The sequence below is a fragment of the Eubalaena glacialis genome, chromosome 5, assembly GCF_028564815.1.
Source record: "Eubalaena glacialis isolate mEubGla1 chromosome 5, mEubGla1.1.hap2.+ XY, whole genome shotgun sequence".
In the NCBI taxonomy this organism is placed as follows: domain Eukaryota; kingdom Metazoa; phylum Chordata; class Mammalia; order Artiodactyla; family Balaenidae; genus Eubalaena; species Eubalaena glacialis.
This window is the reverse complement of record NC_083720.1, coordinates 77,415,691-77,438,171: the sequence shown is the minus strand read 5'-3', so window position 1 is coordinate 77,438,171 and position 22,481 is coordinate 77,415,691. Positions and strand designations below refer to the sequence as shown.

General features: G+C 36.8%; 1 protein-coding gene across 1 annotated transcript in view; it reads left to right on the top strand.

The window, feature by feature from the left end:
• The window catches only part of NMU (neuromedin U), a 39,749-nt gene that overhangs the window by 7,846 nt on the left and 9,422 nt on the right, over positions 1-22,481 (top strand). The window contains exons 2-7 of the mRNA XM_061191392.1: positions 1,895-1,953; positions 11,449-11,496; positions 16,385-16,444; positions 17,865-17,894; positions 17,983-18,033; positions 19,622-19,696. Coding sequence (XP_061047375.1) covers positions 1,895-1,953; positions 11,449-11,496; positions 16,385-16,444; positions 17,865-17,894; positions 17,983-18,033; positions 19,622-19,696 — 323 coding nt within the window. The remainder of the gene's footprint in view (positions 1-1,894; positions 1,954-11,448; positions 11,497-16,384; positions 16,445-17,864; positions 17,895-17,982; positions 18,034-19,621; positions 19,697-22,481) is intronic.

Below are 22,481 nucleotides of genomic sequence, written 5' to 3'. Positions count from 1 at the left end.
ATTTTTCATCATTAGTGTATAGGAATGCAAGAGATTTCTGTGCATTAATTTTGTCTCCTGCTGCTTTACCAAATTCATTGATTAGCTCTAGTAGTTTTCTGGTAGCATCTTTAGGATTCTCTATGTTTAGTATCATGTCATCTGCAAACAGTGACAGCTTTACTTCTTCTTTTCCGATTTGGATTCCTTTTATTTCTTTTTCTTCTCTGATTGCTGTGGCTAAAACTTCCAAACCTATGTTGAATAACAGTGGTGAGAGTGGGCAACCTTGTCTTATTCCTGATCCTAGTGGAAATGGTTTTAGTTTTTCACCATTGAGAATGATGTTGGCTGTGGGTTTGTCATATATGGGCTTTATTATGTTGCAACTCAGTGATTTTTAAGTAGACTTAAGGAGTTAGGCAGTCATTTGCCTATTAATGTTTTCTTTAATGTATTGATTTGAAAGAGTTCTATATTATAAGGATATTTACCATCACATTTTATTAAATATGTTTCATACATTTCAGGAGTTTTCATTTGTCTTTTAATTTAAATTAATTTGTGATTTATGGTAAAATAAGTTTGGATGAAGGTGGTCAAAAGGTGCAAACTTCCAGTTATAAGATGAATAAGTACTAGGGATGTAACATACAACATGATGACTGTAGTGAACACTGCTCTGTGGTATATTTGAAAGTTAAGGCAGTATATTCTGAGAGTTCTCATCACAAGGAAAAAAAACATTTTTTTTTTTTGGTATCTATATGAGGTGATGGATATTAACTAAATTTATTGTGATAATCATTTCACAATATCTGTAAGTCAAATCATTATGCTGTGTACCTTAAACTTATTCAGTGCTGTATGTCAATTACATCTTCGTAAAACTGGGAAGAAAAGAAACAGAAGATAAAAAAGATCCTCACTCATCATAGTTAATGTGCTACAACATCATACCATTTACATAAATTTTATCTGATACTTCATCATCCAAATTCTATTTCAGGATCACACTAGCAATACCCTGGAGGCATTGTCTTACTTGAAAAATGTTATTTCAGTTAGTTGAATATCATTCTTTACAAGATGTAAGTCAAACAAGGTCCAGCACTAAATCCAAACCAAAATAGATGTGTCTGTAATAAATTTCTGCCCCTGCATTATTCATACATAGTGGCATAGATGATTCTTCAAGCGTTCTGAATTAAGTACAATGGATTTCTCACTTTTTTATGTTCTGTCGTATAAGCCTTTTTGTACTTTTACTTCTCCTTAACAAATAAAGTGTTGTTTCATCTCCACCAAAAAAAAAAAAAAAAAAGTTGTGCAGCTATCACAACAATACACTTTTCCATCACCCCCCAAAGATCTGTTATGTCCATTTTCAGTCAATCCGCATTCCTACCCTCAGCCCCAAGCAACCACTAGTCTTTCTATCACTATAGGTTTGCCTTCTCTGGACATTCCATATGAATGGATTCATACGGTATTTAATCTTTTGCATCTGGCTTATTTGATTTAGCATGATATGTTTGAGATTCATCTCTGTTGAAGCATATATCAGTAGTTCATTCCTTTTTATTGACAACAATTTTCCATTGTGTGGATGTACTACATTTTGTTTATCTATTTACCAGGTGATGGACATCTGGATTGTTTCTGCTTTGAGCTTATTATGAATAATGCTGCTATGCACATTCATGTACAAGTTTTGTGTAGACATATAAGAAATTCACTCTTGAGAGTAATGTCTTTGTAATGTTTTAAGGTTTATTTAATAATTATGTCTCTTTATACTAAGTCAGATGTTGAAATATCTAGTTGAAATAGGAGGGTAGTGATGTACAGTGAAAAATGAGAAATATCATCCAAAAGTAAATCAAAACTTTATCATCCAAAACTTTATTTTTAGGTGCTCCAATATTGCCTCAAGGATTACAGCTGGAACAAGAATTACAGTTGTGGAATGAGGTAAAGAATTATCCTTACACAAATTAGTGGAAACTTTACCCTTTTTAAAATTATCATGGTAAAGTGAAATAATGTAATTGAGCTTTGGGACAACTGTGATTTTACTGACATTCTGAATTCAAAATTATTCTCTTTATCAAGTGAAAGAAGGAAAGATGAAAAAGAAACCAAAAATACAGTAAGTGGTAAATTAAAGTGGCAGAAATATGTCCTAATAATAGAGTAATTACAATAAATATGAATGTGCTAAAATACACCCCTTAAAAGAGATTCTCAGGCTGGATTTTAAAAACAGATTTAGCAATATGATCTCTATAAGAGTCAAACTTAAAGCAGAAAATGAAAAATGGCTAAGAATGGAAAGTGACATACCAAGCAAATATAAACTGCAAGAAAATTGGAGTAGCAGTCTTAATATCTGATAAAATAGAATTCAAGTACACAAACCATTTTAATAGACAAAGCAGGATCTTATACGCTGATAAAAGAACAACAGAGCAAAAAGATACAGCCATCATTAATATATATTAACAGAACAATCTCAAAATTTATTTAACAGTTGATAGAAATTCAGGGAAAAATAGATAAATGAACATTTGTAGTTGGAGATTTTAATATTCCTCTCTCAAAACTGATAGTTAAAGCAAATGGCACACAAGTAGATATGTCAAAGACCCAACAGTACAATTAATAAATTTGAATTTGAACTATTAGAAATATTTTTAAAAACCTGTACTAAACAGTATGAACATTCTTTTTGAGAATAATTGGGGCATTTTAAAAACAGACCATGTCTTAGAAGACAAAGAAAGGTTTCATCAGTTAGGATCGATTTTAAATGTTTTCCAATCATAATGCAATAAAGTTAGAAACAATTAACAAAAGTATAACTTAAATATCCCATCTGTTAGGAAAATAAGTGGAATTTCGGTAAATAGCCCTAGACTGAAAAAGAATGACATAAAAATATTATGAGTCAAAATTTGTATGCTACAACTAAAACAGTAGCTAGAAAGAAATTTTAACTTCATATATATTTATCAGGAAAAAAGAAAATTTAAAAACAAATATGCTTAGCATTCAACTGAAAAATGTGGGGGAAAAGAACAACAGAGAAAATTCAAAGAAACAGGAATGAAGTAAATAATAAAAATAAGGGCAGAAATAAATATTAAAAAGAGAGAGGAGAGAACAAATCAACAATATTAACAAAATCATGTGTTTGTTCTTTCAAAATGTTAATAAGCACTGGCAATACTGATTTAAAATGGCAGAGGAGAAGATAAAGATAAAAAAAGACATACACTGAAAAAGGGTAGATCACCAAGAAAAAGAGAGATTTAAAAAATGTTTTATACGATATTTGCTTTTCTTCTTCTGACTTACTTCACTCTGTATGAAACTTTATAGGTCCATCCGTGTCTCTACAAATGACCCAATTTCATTCCTTTTTATGGCTGAGTAATATTCCATTGTATACATGTACCACATCTTCTTTATCCGTCCATACCAAGGGGGAAAGTGGTGGTGTGGGAGGAATTGGGAGACTGGGATTGACACATATACATTATTGATACTATGTATAAAATAAACATCTGATGGGAACATACTGTAATAGCACAGGGAACTCTACCTAATGCACTGTGGTAACCTAAATGGGAGGGAAGTCCAAAAGAGAGGGGATACTGTATGTGTATGGCTGATTCATTTTGTTGTGCAGTGGAGGCTAACACAACATTGTAAAGCAACCATACTCCAATAAAAATTAATAAAAAATAAAAACAGAAAAAAAAATTTTTAATGTTTTAAATAAGTGTTATGGACAATTGACTGGCGAAGTTTGCACAACTCAGTAAATAACACTAAAAACTAGTAAATTGTGTCATGTTGGTATGGAGTCATCATACTGGTCTAGACAAAAGTTATCAACTAAGGGATGGACAGTGGTGGGTCATGACTTGTAATTTAAAAAGTCCGTGGCTGCAAAGGCCCTATGGAAAGACCCCTTGTTATTTGTAGCTCTGAACCAGAGAGTTCCTATATTCTGTGGTTCAGTTTGAAGGTCTGTATTCAAAACATGAACTTTAGGTCCATAACAAGGTAGTTAGAGTATAGATTTACTGCTTTACCTATCAGTGACATCACCCTCTAAACTGATAAAGAAAAAAACAGATTGAGGAGACTCAGTGCCCCTCTAATCTGGTGGGACTCCCATCCTGCATTAGTCCCATAAACCCACAGATTTAGGGCATATCTCAGGGAGAGAAAAGAAGGGCGCTGGGAAGCGGCACCTGTTCTACTACCTTAAGTCATTCTCTGCTCTAACTAGTTGAGTTATAGCCTTCATCTGAGGTAAGCTAATTCTTGCTACCATCAGGGTTAAATTCTGACATTTATCCTGACCCACAAGCCTAATTTCTGTGTGTACATATGTATTCTCTAGAAGGCTATTATATCAAGCTGTTATTTTCTTTCTAGATAAATGGAATAATAGCTTAAAAAAAAAAACTAGTGAATTGTACACTCTAAATGGACGAATTGTACAGAATCTGAATTATATTTCAATAAGCTGTTACCCCCACCAAAGTATTATGGACAGTTATATGGTAATAATTTTGAAAACTTAGATGAAATGAATAAATTCCTAGAAAAATATCTGATGCCAAAAAGGTGCTATAGTAATACAATAAGCACTGAAGAAACAATTTCTTCTTTCCTTCTAATCATTGGCCAAAGGCCTCCAGTTCTATGTTACACAATAAACGTAACTAAAGCTTCTCCATAGGGTATAAATTTGCTCTAGAATTTTGTTATATAACCTTTACCTAGTTAAGGAACTTCTATTCTTCTCCTATCTTCCTAAGAGTTTTGTTAATCCTAAATAAAATGTGAACTTAATCAAATATTTTATCTGCACCAATATTGAGATAAGCAATATGCCTTTTCTCGTTTAATCTATAATCATGATGAATTACATTAATAAATTGCTCGCTCTTAAACTATTAGAGCTAAGATGAGAATTCAGAAGGGTTTTGGATATAATACCAATATGCAAGGATCAATAGCATTTCTTTTCACTAGGAAAAAGTAACATGAAAATATTACATCGTTCACAATGACAACGAAAACTATAAGTATCTAGGAATTAACCAAAAATACACAATAGCTTATGGAGAAAAAATTAAATTTTAATAAAGGAATTAGAAGATAATGTGAATATATGGAGAGACGTTCTTTGCTTTTGGATGGAACAATTAATTTAATGTAATAAAAATATCAATTCTCCCTACATTAGTCAATGTAAACCCCATAAAATCAATGCAACCCAATCAGAATCCCACTTAACTTTTTTTTTGGAAAGTTTATAAATTTAACCTAAAATTGATGTGGAAAAATAAAGGTCTACAAATGGCTAAGGAAATTTTAAATATAAAGAGCTAAGAGCCAGAACTTGCCCTACCAGATATCAAGATATACTAAGAAACTGTACTAATAAAAAAGGTATGGTGAGGGCGAAAGAATAGGTGAATGAACCAGTGGAACTGAGACTAGAGCTTGGAGAGTTTAGCAGACACTGTCAGTGCCCTGTCATATCCCTTTGTCATTTACCATTCTAGCACACTCCAAACTTACTGTTTCTAATTGCAAGCACCTGTGACTCTGCCTGTTTGGCCTATGCTCAGGACAGACCAGAAGTGCCTGGGACCAAATGCCCCCACCACAGGAATAGCCATCAGTTGGTGACCCAAGAGAGTTGGTGGATGAATACCTTAGCTGCCTCTCCCCTCAGGTGGGATAACTCTGAGATGTATTCTGCATTGTGTCTCAGAGTACCCCAGGCAGATTGATCCCAGTTACAATGGTGGTAACCTGCTTGATAACATACCCTTGATTGGATTCCTTCCCTTCCCTGTTTTACTTCTCCACTCTTCTACCAGTGCTTTTTGGGTTATCTTCCAAATGATCTACTCATATCCACATCCTTATCTCAAGGTCTGTTTCTGGGGGAACCCAACCTAAGACAACCTAAGACAAATGCATGTGCACATAAACTTAACTTATAATAGAAGTAACACTAAAATTCAGAGGCAAAAGGTCAGATTGTTCAGCAAATGAGGGTTGAGAAACTGGCTCACTGTATGGAGAAACATAAAATTAACACCACATACAAAGGTGGGCTCCAGGTGGATTAAAGGTCTAAACATACAGGGTAAAATTATAGAGTTAATAGGAAATATCTTTTCTATTAGGAAAACATCTTTGTGAGCTAGGAGCAAGGAAAGGCTTCTTTCCACAAATTTTAATAAGTTTTTCCATAAAAAACTTCCACCATAAATGATAAGGCTAAAAACATCATGACTTGAATTACATTAAAAGTAAAGATTTCTTTCAACAAAGGACTCCATTGAAAAAATGTAAGAGCCTTGGAAAGAAGATATTGACAATGCCTAAAACTGATAAGGAATTAGTTTCTAGAATATCTAAGAAATTCTAGCTAATTGGATAAAGACAGGAATCCAAAGTAAAAATAGTCAAAGAATAGAACAATTTACAAAGAGGAAACCTAAAGACCAATGAGCATCTAAAGAGATGCTCAAATCCATTAGTAACAATGACATGAAAATTAAGACAAAAATATTATCACTTTCTATCCGTTAGACTGGCAAAAAATTGAAATCGAGAGAATGGCAAACGTTAGCAAGGATGTAGGGTGTAGGAATCCCCATGCATTGCTGATGAGAGCGTCAACTGGTGTAGCCATCTGGACAGCCGCCTAGATATCCCCGTGGTCTAGCATGCCCTCTCCTGAGTGTGTAGCCCAAACATATTCTCCTACAGAACCGTATGTGGAGGACAGATACAAGGAGGTAATGCGAGGAGTGGAGGGAACCGGCCTCGCATCACTGGGGAGTAGGTAGGCAACGTGTGGTGCATGCACGTTATAAATACTGCCTGGCAGTTAGGAACAACACACTAGAGGTATCCAGGGGCAGGGAGAGATCTTAAAGCGTAGTGTTACGTTAAAAAAAGTAAGAAAATACCATATGTGCACAGCAAACAGCAATACAGATTTTATAAGAACATAAACAGAGGATACACATCAAATACATTAGAATACATACAGAGCTGCTTATGGGAGGATGGTATAGGAGTATGAAATTGAAATATAAAAGGATAAATAAAGTGAGTCCAGTGATGATAGCAAGCTATGAACTGAGGAGAATACCCTTTATACCTAAGCCACCCCCTAACAAAATACATAAGGGCAAAGATAAGACAGATGATAAGGGCCAAGTACTAAAGAGTCTTAAATAGCACAGAAATTTGTAAGACTATTTTAAGGGCCTCTGCCTTGGTATATCATAATACATGCTAGAAAAATATAAGCAAGATGAAGAATAATTTAGAAACATATTAATGTAGAGTACAGAAACATTTAGTTTAGCTTGAAATTATATTTCTGAGGAAAATCTTTGAAAAAACTTTTAGAAGATAATGCTGGGGAAAAAACTCAAATGGAGCTGTAAAAGCACTATACATTCTTTTATAGAAAAAGATATTTTAAGAAGATGCTAAGAACATATAGTTAAGCTTTCTGCTGGAGGTTTTAAATATTACATAGCTATTCAGATGCTAGAAACACATACTTTTCAAACCGTATACAGAGACCTAACCATTTTCAAACGGGTTCATCGATGGACTCCACAGAGTTCTCAAAAGCATTAGTGGCACTTAAAACCATTAGGGCCATAAGCTGAGTGAAGTGAACAAATGCTTACCCAAAGGGAAAGTGGGTGGGCAGTGCAGCCATGCCTTTTAAAGAAAGGAGAACAAAGACTGAAAAGCTTTGCAGTTATCTCCTAATTTGATTAATTGGTGTTTTTTCTTATTCTGATGTTTTTATTCAAGCCATATTGATGCACTGATTAGTGAGCCCTGAAGTTCAAGGGTCCGCTGTCCTTGGACACGCCACCTCATACAAATGAGCAGCCTGGGCTGGGGGTGGACAGCTTTCCCCTTGAGCATGTAAAGTCTTCAGATACCTAAACATCACAACAATTTCGAGAGGGACCACTTCCTCCTACCCTACTAGAGCAAATTAAATCGCATTTGGGGGTGATACATAAAGCATTAGTCACAATTTGAAGCTTAAAAGGGTATCTTTTTCGCTTTCCCTTCTCAATTGACTTCTCTTTTTATTTTTTTCCCCACAAACTCAATGCAATTTAATTAAAGAATATTTATTGAACACTTATTTGGGCACGTTAGATAGCCCCTGCCCTCAAGAAGTTTACCACTGTCTGTGTGTTTGTATCCATGATTCTGGGTTTATATGGCATGGAAGAGGGAGCAGGTGCATGGACACAAGGGACAAATAGAATAAAACAATTCTCCCAGTATTTGTGATATATAGAGAGGATAAGTTCTGTGAACATAAAAAGGAGACATAAACGTATGCTTTTCTATCATACCGTATACCTTTGTTATTCTCTAAATTACAGAATTATATATATTAGTTCATGTTCAACTTGGAAACCAGAGGAGCTTGAGAAATTATGACTAAAGGGTATGATTATCCCCCTTCAGTTTAGTGTGAGAATGGCAATTAAATTAAATTCAACAAACAATTCTGAAACTAGAAGGGGGCCCCTGAGATGTTATGCCATAAATAGGACTCAACCTAAATCATCCCAGACGGACAAGAATCAGTACCATTTTTTCCAGTCCCATTTTAAAAGGCCACCAAAGAAATAAATGCCATAGATAACTCTAGACACCTAGCTTAGTGCTTAACTTCTCAGCACAGTTTTTTAATGATTAGTATAAATCTCATACTACAGTTTAAGATCTTTCAAGGTTTCTTTTAAGGATAAAAGCTGAGGACAGAGCACGGGAGCCTACCTGGCTCTTTGGTGGGGCTAATTGTGGACTCTGGGAGGGCTCACGCCAAGGAGTACTTCCCAGAACTTCTGCTGCCAGTGTCCTTTTCCCCACGGTGAGCCACAGCCACCCTCCGCCTCTGCAGGAGATCCTCTAACACTAGCAGATGGAAGCTTTAGACAAAACCGATCAAACCTCACCTCTCTACTAGTGCAGCCCATCTCAGCATCTCTCGTTGCAAAACTCATCTCTTCGCTGAAAGATAGAATCACACACAGTGCCTGTAGCCCTCTAGAACTTCCAAATAATGAGGAAAGAATTGTCAGCATGCAAATTCAGACAGTCACAAAATTTGAAACAGTTACTAATGTTGTTGGATATTTAAAAGGCTCGACATCTCCAGACCGTTATATCATAGTTGGCAGCCATCGTCATACCGCATACAGTTATAATGGACAAGAATGGGCCAGCAGCACTGCCATCATGACAGCTTTTATCCGGGCCTTGATGTTAAGAGTCAAGAGAGGGTGGAGACCAGACCGCACTACTGTTTTCTGTTCATGGGGTGGAACAGCTTTTGGAAATATTGGCTCATATGAATGGGGAGAGGATTTCAAGAAGGTTCTGCAGAAAAATGTTTTGGCTTATGTTAGTCTCCACAGTCCTGTAAGCGGTAACTCACGTCTCTACTCTGTAGCTTCACCATCTCTTCAGCAACTGGTAGCTGAGAAAAATAATTTCAACTGTTCCAGAAGAGATCAGTGCCCAGAAACAAATATCAGTTCTGTACAGATGCAAGATGATGCCGATTACTTCATCAACCATCTTGGAGTTCCCACCGTGAGGTTTACTTATGAGGACATCAAAGCATTAGAGGGTCCAAGTTTTCTCTCTGAAGGCTTTTTCCCTAAATGTGCAATAAAAATTGAAGAAATGGATCCTTTTCTCAACCTTCACGAGACCATTACCAAGATCTGGTGTACCCCCAGCAGAGCTTTGTAATAACATTCAGCAGAAAGTGCTTCACAAGTGAGTGTGCAGAACAGTGGAAACAAGGTCTTTGGCAAGGCCTCCTAAACATCTCATCAAAACTCCACAGAGGGACTTTCCTGGTGGCTCAGTGGTTAAGAATCCACCTGCCGATGTAGGGGCCATGGGTTCAATCCCTGGTCCGGGAAGATCCCACATGCCGCGGAGCAACTAAGCCCATGTGCCACAACTACGGAGCCTGCGTTCTAGAGTCCACGAGCCACAACTACTGAAACCCATATGCCTAGAGCCCGTGCTCCACAACAAGAGAAGCCACCGCAATGAGAAGCCCACACACCGCAAGGAAGAGTAGACCCCACTCGCCGCAACTAGAGAAAGCCAGCATACAGCAACAAAGACCCAACGCAGCCAAAAATAAATAAATAAAATAAATTAATAAAGAAAAAAACAGGGGGCTTCCCTGGTGGCGCAGTGGTTGAGAATCTGCCTGCCAATGCAGGGGACACGGGTTCGAGCCCTGGTCTGGGAAGATCCCACATGCCGCGGAGCAACTAGGCCCGTGAGCCACAACTACTGAGCCTGCGCGTCTGGAGCCTGTGCTCCGCAACAGGAGAGGCCGCGACAGTGAGAGGCCCACGCACCGCGATGAAGAGTGGCCCCCGCTCGCCGCAACTAGAGAAAGCCCTCGCACAGAAACGAAGACCCAACACAGCCAAAATAAATTAATTAATTTAAAAACAAAAACAAAAAAAAACAACTCCACAGAAAGGAGCCCTCAAGATAAATTAGGAGTGTGGGATTAACATATACACACTTCTATATATAAAATAGATAATCAACAAGAACCTATTATACAGCACAGGGAACTCTACTCAGTCTTCTGTAATCACCTATATGGTAAAAGAACCTGAAAAAGAATGGATATATGTATATATATAACTGAACCACTTTGCTGTACACCTGAAACTAACAATGTTGTAAATCAACTATATCCCAATATAAAATAAAAATTAAACTAGTTGGCAAAAAAAAAAAAAAAAAAAAAAAGCCGAGGACAGCTAGTTGCCAAGCATAGTTCAGTAAACCTTCACTGTAAAATAGAACTATTTTCTCAGGCTGGCTTCTTGGTAGAGAACTGGAAGATGGCCCATGTTGTGTAAGACTTTTTACTTATGCTCTTTGTCATTTAGCACACATGCTATTATCATGTTAATTTAGATGGTGTGATTAGATTTATATGTAGATATGATTAGATTTAAAGAACCACATAGCAGGGTGCTCCTTAATTTTGAGGCCATTCTTTAGTCACTACTCACGTTTCTCAGGCTGAATAATACCAGAAGTTTTTCCCTTCAATGTTTGAAGCATCTTTATGCTCGGATGATCCCTACTGACTGTTAATGGGGATGTATATCCCTGTGCCTGGGGGTGAATCTTGGGGAAATCCCAATTCCAGGACTTCCTTAGTTTAAAAGGCTCCTGCCTCCCAAATCCAGAGTCCTGAACAGTCATGGAACTTTAATTAATGTTGCATAGGTAACTTGACTTCATAAAATCTGCTTTCCGTTTTTCGCTATCTTCTCTCTGTTTCCAAGATGTAACTGGCATTTTTGTTTTCTACAGATAGATGATGCTTGTTTGTCTTTCCTGTCCATGGATCCTCTGCCTCAGGTAATTCCAAATGGAGGTGTTTCATAGTGATGTAAGCATTTGTGTCATGCTGAAATACTCCATCTCTCCCTTTGGACCCATCATTATTTTATGGACTTACTAAAATGTCAACATATTAGAGATTATTACATCATCTGCAGGTAATAATGAGTGCTATGAGTTATGGTGTAAAGTGTTAGGGCTTTTATCTCTAAGAAAAATAGATTTGCAGATAATATACCCATATTTTCGAAATTAAAATGCTAATTTCAAAATCAAATTCTGTGTTAGATTAAAAATAATGAATCCATTGCTCTATTGGGGGACTAATATCCTGGCCCTCAATAGAGTTTGCAACCCATGGAGAGATGAACTTACAGAGTCAGACTTAGGAGATCAAAATATCATTGTAACTGAAAAGTCAATTTGTGAATGTGGCCTTAGATCTGCTGCTAAGTGTGTCTGCTAAAACTACCCCCAGAATTAAACTGAGGTTAGACTGTGACTCAAGCCTCCTGCCAGAATCAGGTTTTCTGCCACGGGGCAGCAATCAGGCAAGAACAACTGGCCAGAGAGCTGGCTCTCTAAGAGGAAAGGGCTCAACAGAGCGTGCCCAATTTCCTCCTCTCAGTCATCTGTCAGGTAACTCACTCCTCATCCTGCAGGAAAGAGTTAAGAGGACTGGGGAGAGAGGAGTGTTGGTCTAGCTTCTGTACCTGGAAATGATACAGACCAGTGTTCTTGGCCTTCCCTAATCAATAGAAATTGACTAGAGGCCAGACAAGAAATTCAGGCAAAGCTTTACTGGGGCCCCTGCTGCAGCAGGGGGAGCTAGAACAAGTAACAGGTGCCCTTGCTCACTCTCCGAGGGGGGTGAGCTGGTTCCTTATACGGGGTGAGGGTAGGGGTGTGTCCAGGGGTCAGGCTGGAGGGGTGGCTTAAGTGTTTGGCCCACTCCTCTGGTGGTGTTGAGTGCAGGGAGCATGCTCTGTACCCTGCTTTTGCTCCCCACACCGTGTTTTTTGCCCCCAGCTCTTCAGAAGTGGCAGTAAGGTTTTTGGTCTGTTTGTATCTTTTTGTTCATAATTTGCCCCAACTGTGCCTACACTCAGTTATTTTTAGTCCCACATAGTTTCTTTGTATTTTGTTGGTCAAGGAGAGGTCTGTCCAGGTGCAAGCCTTGCAGCACTGCAGCAAAGGGTCCCAGGTCCCAGCAGTCTCAGAAACACGAGCCGTGGGAAATAAGTGTGTCCTTCTTACATGTCTCTACTGGACGCTGCTCCCTCTGTCTGCAGCTCTGTCTCTGAGTACAGGTGTAGCAGAATTAGGCTTGGTGTCTTAACTTTCTTAATCAGCATCACTAAGTCTCCTGAACAGAGGAGAGGGCTCAGCAGAGGCTCTTGGTTCAACCTTCTCAACACAGTCAGCTGTGTGCCTGGGGCGAACCCCTACATGGTCTGGCCAGGGCGCGATGCCTGTCCTTCACGTAGTCCTTCCAGAATGTCATCCTGGCCGGTGTGGAGAAGCAGCCTTTCTCCTGCCTCGACCGGTTCCTCAGCCTGCAGAGGATCACTTGCAGCAAGTTAGAGGCATTAAGTGGTAAAGCAAGACCAGAATCAAAATAGACAACATTTATGAATGATATTTCGAATTGCTTGAGGAGCATTGACGGATATATAACATGTGGTGGATATTAATCAGCACACAAGCTTTTGCATTACATTGGAAATTCAGGAACCACCCTCAGAATCACTTTTATGTCTTCCAAATTAAAAGGATGAATTTTAAAGCACTCATCTAAACACCATCAAGGTAAACTAAGCTTTTATTGGATTTGGAGACTGTACCTTTTGAGGAGAGCCTTGTAAATTTACTATGAAATCTTTTACACTAACTGATACCATTTTAAAAAAATCATTAATTTCCTGTTAACTATTATTATATTATGTATGTGATTATCTGAATAGTTCTTCAAAACATTTTTGCCAAATAGAAAATAAAGGCTCTTTAAAAGGTCCACAAATAAAAAATAAAATATTAAAAATCTCATATGAGAAAAATCCTTAAAGAATAGTTGTAGCTCAGTGAATAATGGCTTCAAGTAAAAAGTTGCTGGAGAAAATGCAATTTGTTTTGAAACTTTTTCTGTCAAACTTCAGTCTTGTTGCCAAGCCTCAGCTGGCTTAGAAGCTGTTTTCTAAGGAGACACTCATATATCTAAATTTATTCTTCTTTGAGTTAAGAGACACATGGTATCACTAGATTTTTTAAAAAATTATTTTGTATTTTTTCAGCATTTCTAGATGGGCCATAAGAGGAAGTTTCAGGGATTTATTTCTAGATTTTTCTGGGGTGAACTGCATACCCAATCCTGAAGGGAAAAAGTGAGAAAAGATGTATCAGTGTTCACGCTCTACTTTTTCTCTCATCCAACTCCCAACCGTAGGCTTAACAGTCAATACCAGTGCAACACAGGGATACCTATAGATCAGACGACCTAGCCGTGTGTAGTATTGGGCAAGTGACAGTCTCTTAGAATCTCACTTGCTTTATATGTGAGAATAACAATTCCCATCCTGTATATGTCAAGCTGTGTTTTAAAGACAAAGTGTGGATTATGTATATGAAAATGTGTTATAATTTATTGAAATACTACTTAAATATGAGCCATTTAATACTATTAATAAATATCCCAACAATTTGCGTTGGGCAGGCAAACAAATAGAAGAGAACAAAGCAGGCCTTTGACATGCTAGGTGGGATGCTCAGAGACGCTGTTTCATGACTCCAACTGTATCCCTAAACTACAGCCAATCCTGTTAAACATGTGCTGTTGTTCAAAGGGTGAGGATCTTGCTGGCCCTGAACAATCCTTTATGACACGTCTTCTGAATTAGCAGTAACTGCAGCTGTTAAATCAAGCTTTACAGGTCACACATTTTTCAGCGCTACTATTGTTAACGAATTGCTCTGTATGTGGCACTGTGCTAAGAGCTTTACCTGCGTGTAATCCTTCCAAGAATTCTGCATTGATGTTGTCATCCCCGATTTACGGCTGCAGGAACTGAAGTTTAGAGAGGTTAGGTAACCCGCCCAAGGTCACACAGCTAATAAAGAGGAGAAATGGAATTTGCACTGCTCTGGAGTTGCAGGCCGCTCCACTCCACAGCCCTACCCCACTCCCACACTGTTTCAGCTCCTCATTATTTCCCATATGTATTTATTAAGTAATCAATTACTCCTGGTGCGACTATGCTGAACTCTGTGCAAGGTAGGTTTCGCCCCTGCTTGTCCAATTGGGCTCCTCCTCACCACACCCAGCTGGCTGCAAACCACAAGAGCCCAGCCCTGCTTCTGTGCTCAGGTGCTTTGAAAAACCTGATCCTGGGGTATGCAGTCAGCAGCCTGGAAGGGTGGGAACTCATATTAGGTGCACCATACACGGCTTCTTCTCCTCCAAACTCCCATTGTTTGCAAGCAATTGAAGGATTTTCAAATTAGCCAGTAATGAGTACTATTCAGCGAGGCTCACCACTTTGGCATGTAGATTCAGACTTTGCTGCAAGGTGGGAAGAATAATCCTTCTTTTGGCACTGCCTTAGTTACTCTCAGTCATAGAATTTCATAGAATTTTAGCAAATACTGAGAATTTCGTATCTGGACCCACAGTGGAAGCCTTAATCAGTGCATATAGACAATACATAACTTTTATATTTTCCTGGTTGGAAGGAAGGTTTTACTTTTAGGAGCCAAGTTTTTGTCATGAGAGAAATCAAGGGATTCCAACAGAGTGTCAATGGGCCACAAGGATTCTATTTGGTGTAGTTGTGTTGCAGGAAGGGGGACCCCTTCCAGGGCCCGAGAGTGGGCTCTTGTCTAACACTCGGAAATGAATTGTCTGAGGAGACACATGTGCTGACAAAGCAAGAGACTTTATTGGGAAGGGGCGCCCGGGTGGAGAGCAGCAGGGCGGGGAACCAGGAGAACTGCTCTGCCACATAGCTTGCAGTCTCGGGTTTTATGGTAATAGGGTTAGTTTCCGGGTTATCTCTGGCCAATCACTCCGACTCAGGGTCCTTCCTGGTGGCGCGTGCATCACTCAGCCAAGATGGATTCCAGCGAGAAGGATACTGGGAGGTTGGTCGGACATATGTGTAACAGGGAAGAGCCAAATCTGACTACATGTTGGATCTGTTTGTTTTACTTTAACCTTTGCTTCCCATTGCTTTTGTTCACTAAAAGGATATTGTCTCTACATAATGGCCTGCCTCGGGGAACCCTGCCCCTCTGCCTGAATGTTAAACCTAAGTGCCTTTGTTCAGGGAAACATCCAGACCCTGTCCACCTGTGGATGGCTGCAAGAAAGAAGAAATTAACACATCCCCTCCCTGAGGCTGGCCATTCCAGGAGATATTGCAAAACGTATGGCCTTTTTACTTTACTTCCTAATCTCCTCCCCCCCTCTGTGCTATAAAAGAAACTGGCATCCAAACCCCGATAAGATGGTTATTTTGAGACATTAGTCTGCCGTCTTCTTGGTCTGCCAGCTTTCCAAATAAAGTCGTATTCCTTGCCTCAGCACCTCGTCTCCGATTTATTGGCCTGTTGTGCGGCAAGCAGAGCGAGCTTGGACTCAGTAACATATGGACTTGACTCTCTTCTCTCCTTTTGAGCTTTCCTGAATTCTTCCGGTTGCTACTAGCTTGTTAGTTCCGCATTCTTACCAGGACCTCCTGTTGTAAGATAACTCATGCAAGTGGTTACTGTCGTGCCTGGCCAGGGCGGGCAGTTTCAGTCAGTGGTTCTTCTAACGGAATGTCCTTGTGATCCTAACATTTTATGGTTATCTCTTCTATGCAAATGATGATAAAGCAGAAGCATGGCCTATCTATCTTCTCATTTCCATTAGGCATCCAATGCATTGGAGGAGCTTTGCTTCATAATTATGGGGACTCTACCAAAGCCCCAGGTAAGGTTCAAATAGTGTTTAATTTGTAGGCAAAAAAATTGCTCAGTGGTATCTTGGAATTCCTCCTGGAAGAAAATATACCCAATTTAGGAAGCATGCCAAGAGGAGCTAGAAGAGCATAAATTGACTTTGGATAAGAAACAAATACTTCAGTTTCTTTGACGCCTGAGAATTTAGGGTTATATTAATGGAGTTTGCAATCATCTAATTGGAAAATGGTATGTCCCCTTCAAGTATAAGATGTGTTCTAGTTCTGATGAGGGAAATTTGAGGTCATTTTGGCACTTTCTCTCTTCTTGAATCATACTACAATTGGAGAACAGATGGATTTTTCTAAGCCCAGAGGTTAGGACAGTGTACTTTGTCAGAGAGGACCTTAAGAATGCAAAAAAAGCAAACTATATTGTCAATGTTGGTTTGAAAATCATATTCGTACTGTGATGTCTCGGTTTTTATTAAAATTATTATTTGATTCTTGTGTGAGAACTTTTTGTCCCAAAGTGAGGCAATGGGAACTTGAAAAATGGCATGAGGTACCATACCTCAGTTATGTTCTGTATCTTATAGGTAAACTAATTTTAAAATTACCTTATTAAGGATAAGAGCCTTAGGTTTAGAATGTATTTTTCATTAGCAGTTTAACCTATGATCACTGGTTTGGTCTGACTTCCATGACTTTCACATACGGTAATTCAAAGAAAACTTGATATTTTGAAAGCATAAATGTTTTCTTAAACTAAATAAGTGTTTACAACTGTATTTTTTTCCAATGTTTTTAATAGTGACATTTTCCAAAACACTTAATTGATTTTTTTTCTAATTAAGAGAAAATAAATGGCAATGGTGTTTATCCATGAGTTTCTATTTATTTTAAAAGCAAATGAGAAAAGAAAAGAACAACAAAAAAGGAATGATATGTCTTGTTCTTAAAGACAGATTTTTGTAGGGAGAGAGGACTATAAAAAAGTTTATGGAAGAAAGCAAAAATAACTGATAATCTTGTTCTTCCATGATAACAACTACAAATATTTTGATGTGATTCCTTCTAGTCTTTTTCTCTGAATTTTCTGTCATGTGATCATATCAGTATTTCCTATTCCACCACTACTGAACATTTAGGATGTTTCTAGTTTTTTACTCTTATGAATAATGCTGTAGTAAAGATCTTAGTTCATACTTTTATTTATAAACATACTTTTATTTATAAAGCTTTTGATTAATTGCCCATTTATTTTTAGAGTAATATATGCTTAACCAATTGGGTCTTATGTTTTGTGTATAGCACATGTGTCATATATTTTAAAAATTATATAATATAATCTTATAATAAATTATAAATTTTAAACTATACATTTATATTATACATATTATGATTTTCTAATATAATATAATGACATTTCTATATCTCTCTTTTCAACAGGAAACAGATGAAAAAGATAATACCAAAAGGGTAAGGTGATTTCTATAAATGTATACATTAAAAAATAATAAAGGAAACCACTAATTATCTATAGTAAAGCTCACTATTTTTTTAACAGTTCTTGTTTCATTATTCGAAGACACAGAAGTTGGGCAATTCAAATGCTGTGGTAAGTTGTAGAATTACTTCTTATTAGTAATCACTAGTATTTTTTTTTTAAACCTGTTTTTGCAGTTTATCTTACAGAGTAGATCAAAATTCATGTTTTTTTCTTTAAAAGTTTACATGTGGGTGAACAAATGGAATTCAATATTTATTATACATTTATTTTATATCTCAATAACTACAAGTACATTAAATTCATTCATTTATTCATTCAACAATTATTTACTGGGTATCTACTATGTGCCAAGCACAATTCTAGGTACTAGAAATATAGCAGTAAATGTCATGCAACTTACACTTTAGAGGCAAAAAAAGCAAATGATTAAGTAAAACATATTGTTTTAGATGGTGATTAGTGCAAGGGAAAAACAGACTTATGCAAAGTCATTTTAAGAATTATTTTAAAAGATGATTGTCAAAAATGTATTTAAATATAACTAGAAATACCACTTGTATTCCTAAGAGCTCCTTATTTGTAACTAGGCACTTAATTTGAGAATTTACTCTCTAAGATTAGCCAGATACCAATAACTTGAATTCATTTTACTTCTAAATTGTGTGGTTTTAGTGGTAGTTTTTCTTTTTGTATGCATGGATTTGTAAAATGCTAACCAATCTACTTTGGTGTTTCAATCTAGAATACTTAAGAATTACTTGACTATAATATTCTTTCTAAGCTTGTGACTCAGTACCATGGACCAATTTATGAAACGAGGAGCATAGTGTATTTTAAACGTGTTTACCTGTGGGAAAGTAACTGTAACCATAAACTCAGTTTTAAATGTTTATCCCGTTGAATATTCTTACGTGTGAGGAGTTGAAAGTTAGGTTATACTGGCTTCAAATGAAATACAAGTTGAATTGATTAACAAATAACCATTATATGGGGCTTATAGTAGTCCATTTGATGAATGAATTTAATATTTGTGAGAAGGTTCAATTGAAGTCATGCCTTTAAAATGAAACCGTTATCAGGTAGTCACATGTCTAAAATGTGCTTTCATTTTCTTCTGCTCGGCATCTTTACATCTTGAGAAAATGTATCTTAGTCACATTTTTCACTAGCAATGACACATTGCCATTTTTGTGTCTCCTGTTGTCTTGTTCCACATGTTCAATTTAAATGAAATCTATATTTTTTAAAGAAGATTACTAGATGTGTGTACAGTATAATCTTCCAGATAAAAATGTTCATGATGGAAAACTGATTCTCATAGAGTTGGTTTCATGTGTCCCAAATCATTCTGAGTAAGTCTGGAAACAGACAGACAGCTTTTTTGCTTCTCAGAGATGCAGGTGGGTGTTTTCCTTGTTGGCTGCTGCAGATGGAGCTCAGGCCCTCAGGAAAGAGCATCGTCAATAGAATGACCAAGATTCCAGCATAAAACTGCCAACTTTTACTCCATCTCTTGGTTTATTCTCCACAGCTCTTTGAAATGCTCACAAAGGACTGTCTTAGGTCACATCTTTCTTGTTCTTTTTTGTCTGGAGCAAGGATGGTGGGTAAAAACAAAAACAAATAGGAAGCCGTCTTTATGCCCAATGCTGAGAAACCTGTGTGCTCATCACGTGTGTGTGTTCGTGTCTCTCAGTCGTCTGTCCTGCATCCGCTGCTGCAGCTCGTTCCACAACTGCATGAGAAAAGAATGAAGAGGTTCAAAGTGGACGTATGTAACACAAACTGCATGCTTCCTTCGCCACTCTGTGCGTGGCAGCCCTTTCTGTTCACTCCCCGTGGTGGTGGTTTATAAGATCTTCTTCCGGGGGAGCCTCATGTAACACCCAGGTAGCCTACAGAAGAGCATCTGTTCGCAGAAGTGTCTTCACACTCAGGAAGAAGAGAACTGTCCTCCTCCCCATTATATGTCCCTTCTAACCCAGGTTGTGGGCAGTGAGGAAAACCGGGATTAGACTTCCTGCCAAGGGCCGTGCCCCTCCCAGTGAGGAAACCTATTCATTCTTGGTTTAAGAAAGGACATGGCAGTGTGCCTAGTCATTAGACAGGAATAGGAGAAAAGATCAAGGACCATTTACTGCCCCTCTGTGTACAGGTCGGCAGATGGCTGGAATGACAAGCTTTCTATCCAGGTATTAAAGCATTAGTAAGAGTAAGGCTCATGAAGTATTATAAATATATCAGACATTAAACGTAGGTATTTCGTTTTTTCCACAGTTAACAAAAATATGGCCCAAACTCAGTGTCTGTGTTTAAGATGAACATAACTAAGAGGAACATAAATGAGTTAACTCATTTTTAAACTAGAAATTGTGGCATTTTTATTATCCTTTGAAAAGAATCCTAACTCTTTTGATGATGAAAGTTTCTAGGCGTTATTTTTAAGTAATGCCTTACATTGTTGGAATGCCTTATAGTTTTTAGTCTTACAGGATCTCATTTTATTCTTTTGACAACTCTGTTGGCACTTAACAAGTATTGTTATCCCCAGTTTACAAAAAGGAAAACAACTCAGAATAGTTAAAGGAGTTTCCCAAGACCATAGTAGTAAGTGGGATTAGAGATTATAACAATCTCTTGACTTCCAGTCTAGGCAAATATTTTTTTTTCACTATGCTGTTTCCTTTGTAGTCTAATCTTGAATATTTCTATTATTTTATTGTTAAATTTTTTCTTAATTTAAATACCATATTAATTTTATTCTTCTACTACCAAAAGTTTTCAAATAGTTTTTAAAACACATACAGTTTAGGCAAATAAATTCCTCAAAATTTATTTTTATGATCACTATTTCCTCCCTAAATTCTTCACATCGTTGAACTAAGCTTTCATCATGGAAGACAATACTGCTGCCAACTTTAATGAGAAATGTAAGAGGGACTGTAGTAGCACCTTAAAATTTTAGAATTTCCAAAAAAATCAAATCAGTTTTCATCAAACTTTCTAGAAGTAATATATGCTTTTTTGAATTAACTTTTACTTTCTGAAGAGTCTTCCCGACTTATGAATAGTGTAAGATTTCAATTTAAAGATCCAGTTTCTTAAAATACACCAGCAAATTATTAGTTTACTACAACACTTCAGTGTTAGTATTTGCAAAATCAAAGCTACTCAGTATTGTGAGCGGTTTGGTACTTTATCTAAATGTTCCACCTTGAGTGAGACTATCTATATTTACAGATAACTATCTAAAAGTGTGAACTCTGACTTAGTAGTAATATCTTGTTGGACAAATGGTAGCTCTTAAAAGTATTTTGCAGCAAGCCAGGTTTTCTAGGACTCTCTAAGAGAAAAAAATGTAAAACATGAATTTTAGAAAATTACAGTTAAGTATTACTTTTGCTGGGCCTAAGTCACCTAGTTTTAAACCATATTTTTGATAGTGAAATATTTTGGGTTCTTAAAGAAAATGAGTTTTCAGATTTTAGTGCATTCAAACCCTTTTCTTACATGTTCTTTGCTAGACATCCTCACTTCCATCTCCGCATGTTTTTCAGCTCTACCACCCAAATTCTTTTATATACTGTTCTATCTCCAATAAGACTAAAAAGACCTGTATGTTTGAGTTTGAAATTTTTAAATTTGGGCACATTTTAAGTTACATTTGTCCCACTTTTCTTTTTTTCTGTGTAATATAAAATACATAGCTGTTCTTATATAACCATATAAATATAAAGTTTCTATGTGTACATTTTTAAATATTAAAAATTTCAATCTTTAAAGTAATTTGGGGGGATTTAATAATCAGGATGAGAATTAGATATAGAATGTTGAGAATTTAAGATACATTTGTTGTAAAGAAGGGATTTTAGAATTTTAATAGATGTCAGGGCCATTTCTTAGAATCTAAAAATGTGATTGTACTTATATTATGGAATACTTGAAAAAGATCTTGATGACAAATTTCATATAATTGCTGTCCTGATACTTTTATAACTTGCTATTGAAAATAGGAAGCTATAAGAACCAACTTTATGGAAATCATAAAATGTTAAATATTTTTTTCCATTAACTTTGAAATGAAATATTTTGAGAAAAGGAACACTTCAAAATACATCCATTATGAATAATCAGTTTGTTCCTATTTGGTTTTTTTTTTTTCATTACCATTTCTGTTAATATAATTATATTGGGGAAAATCTCCTCTGAAGTCTCATTGAATAAATATAGTTTACCAAATTTGTCCCTCAATTTCAATTTAAATTTCTATAGATGTATTATGTATTTTAGCTATGACACAATTCTATTTTATATTTTTGCCTGTTCATGTGTTAGCACATACAATATGTATTGTAAAGAAATCATTTCATTCTAACAAACTGCTGAAGGGAGATTTTAAATATAGTTAATTATCTATGAAGTGTCTTCTGCCTACTTATCGATCAATATATGTACAACTGACAAATTTCATGAAAATAGTATCTGTTAGACTAATAAGGAAATTACCTTAAAATACAACACGCTGATGATACTGCTAGTATCACTGAAAATTCTTC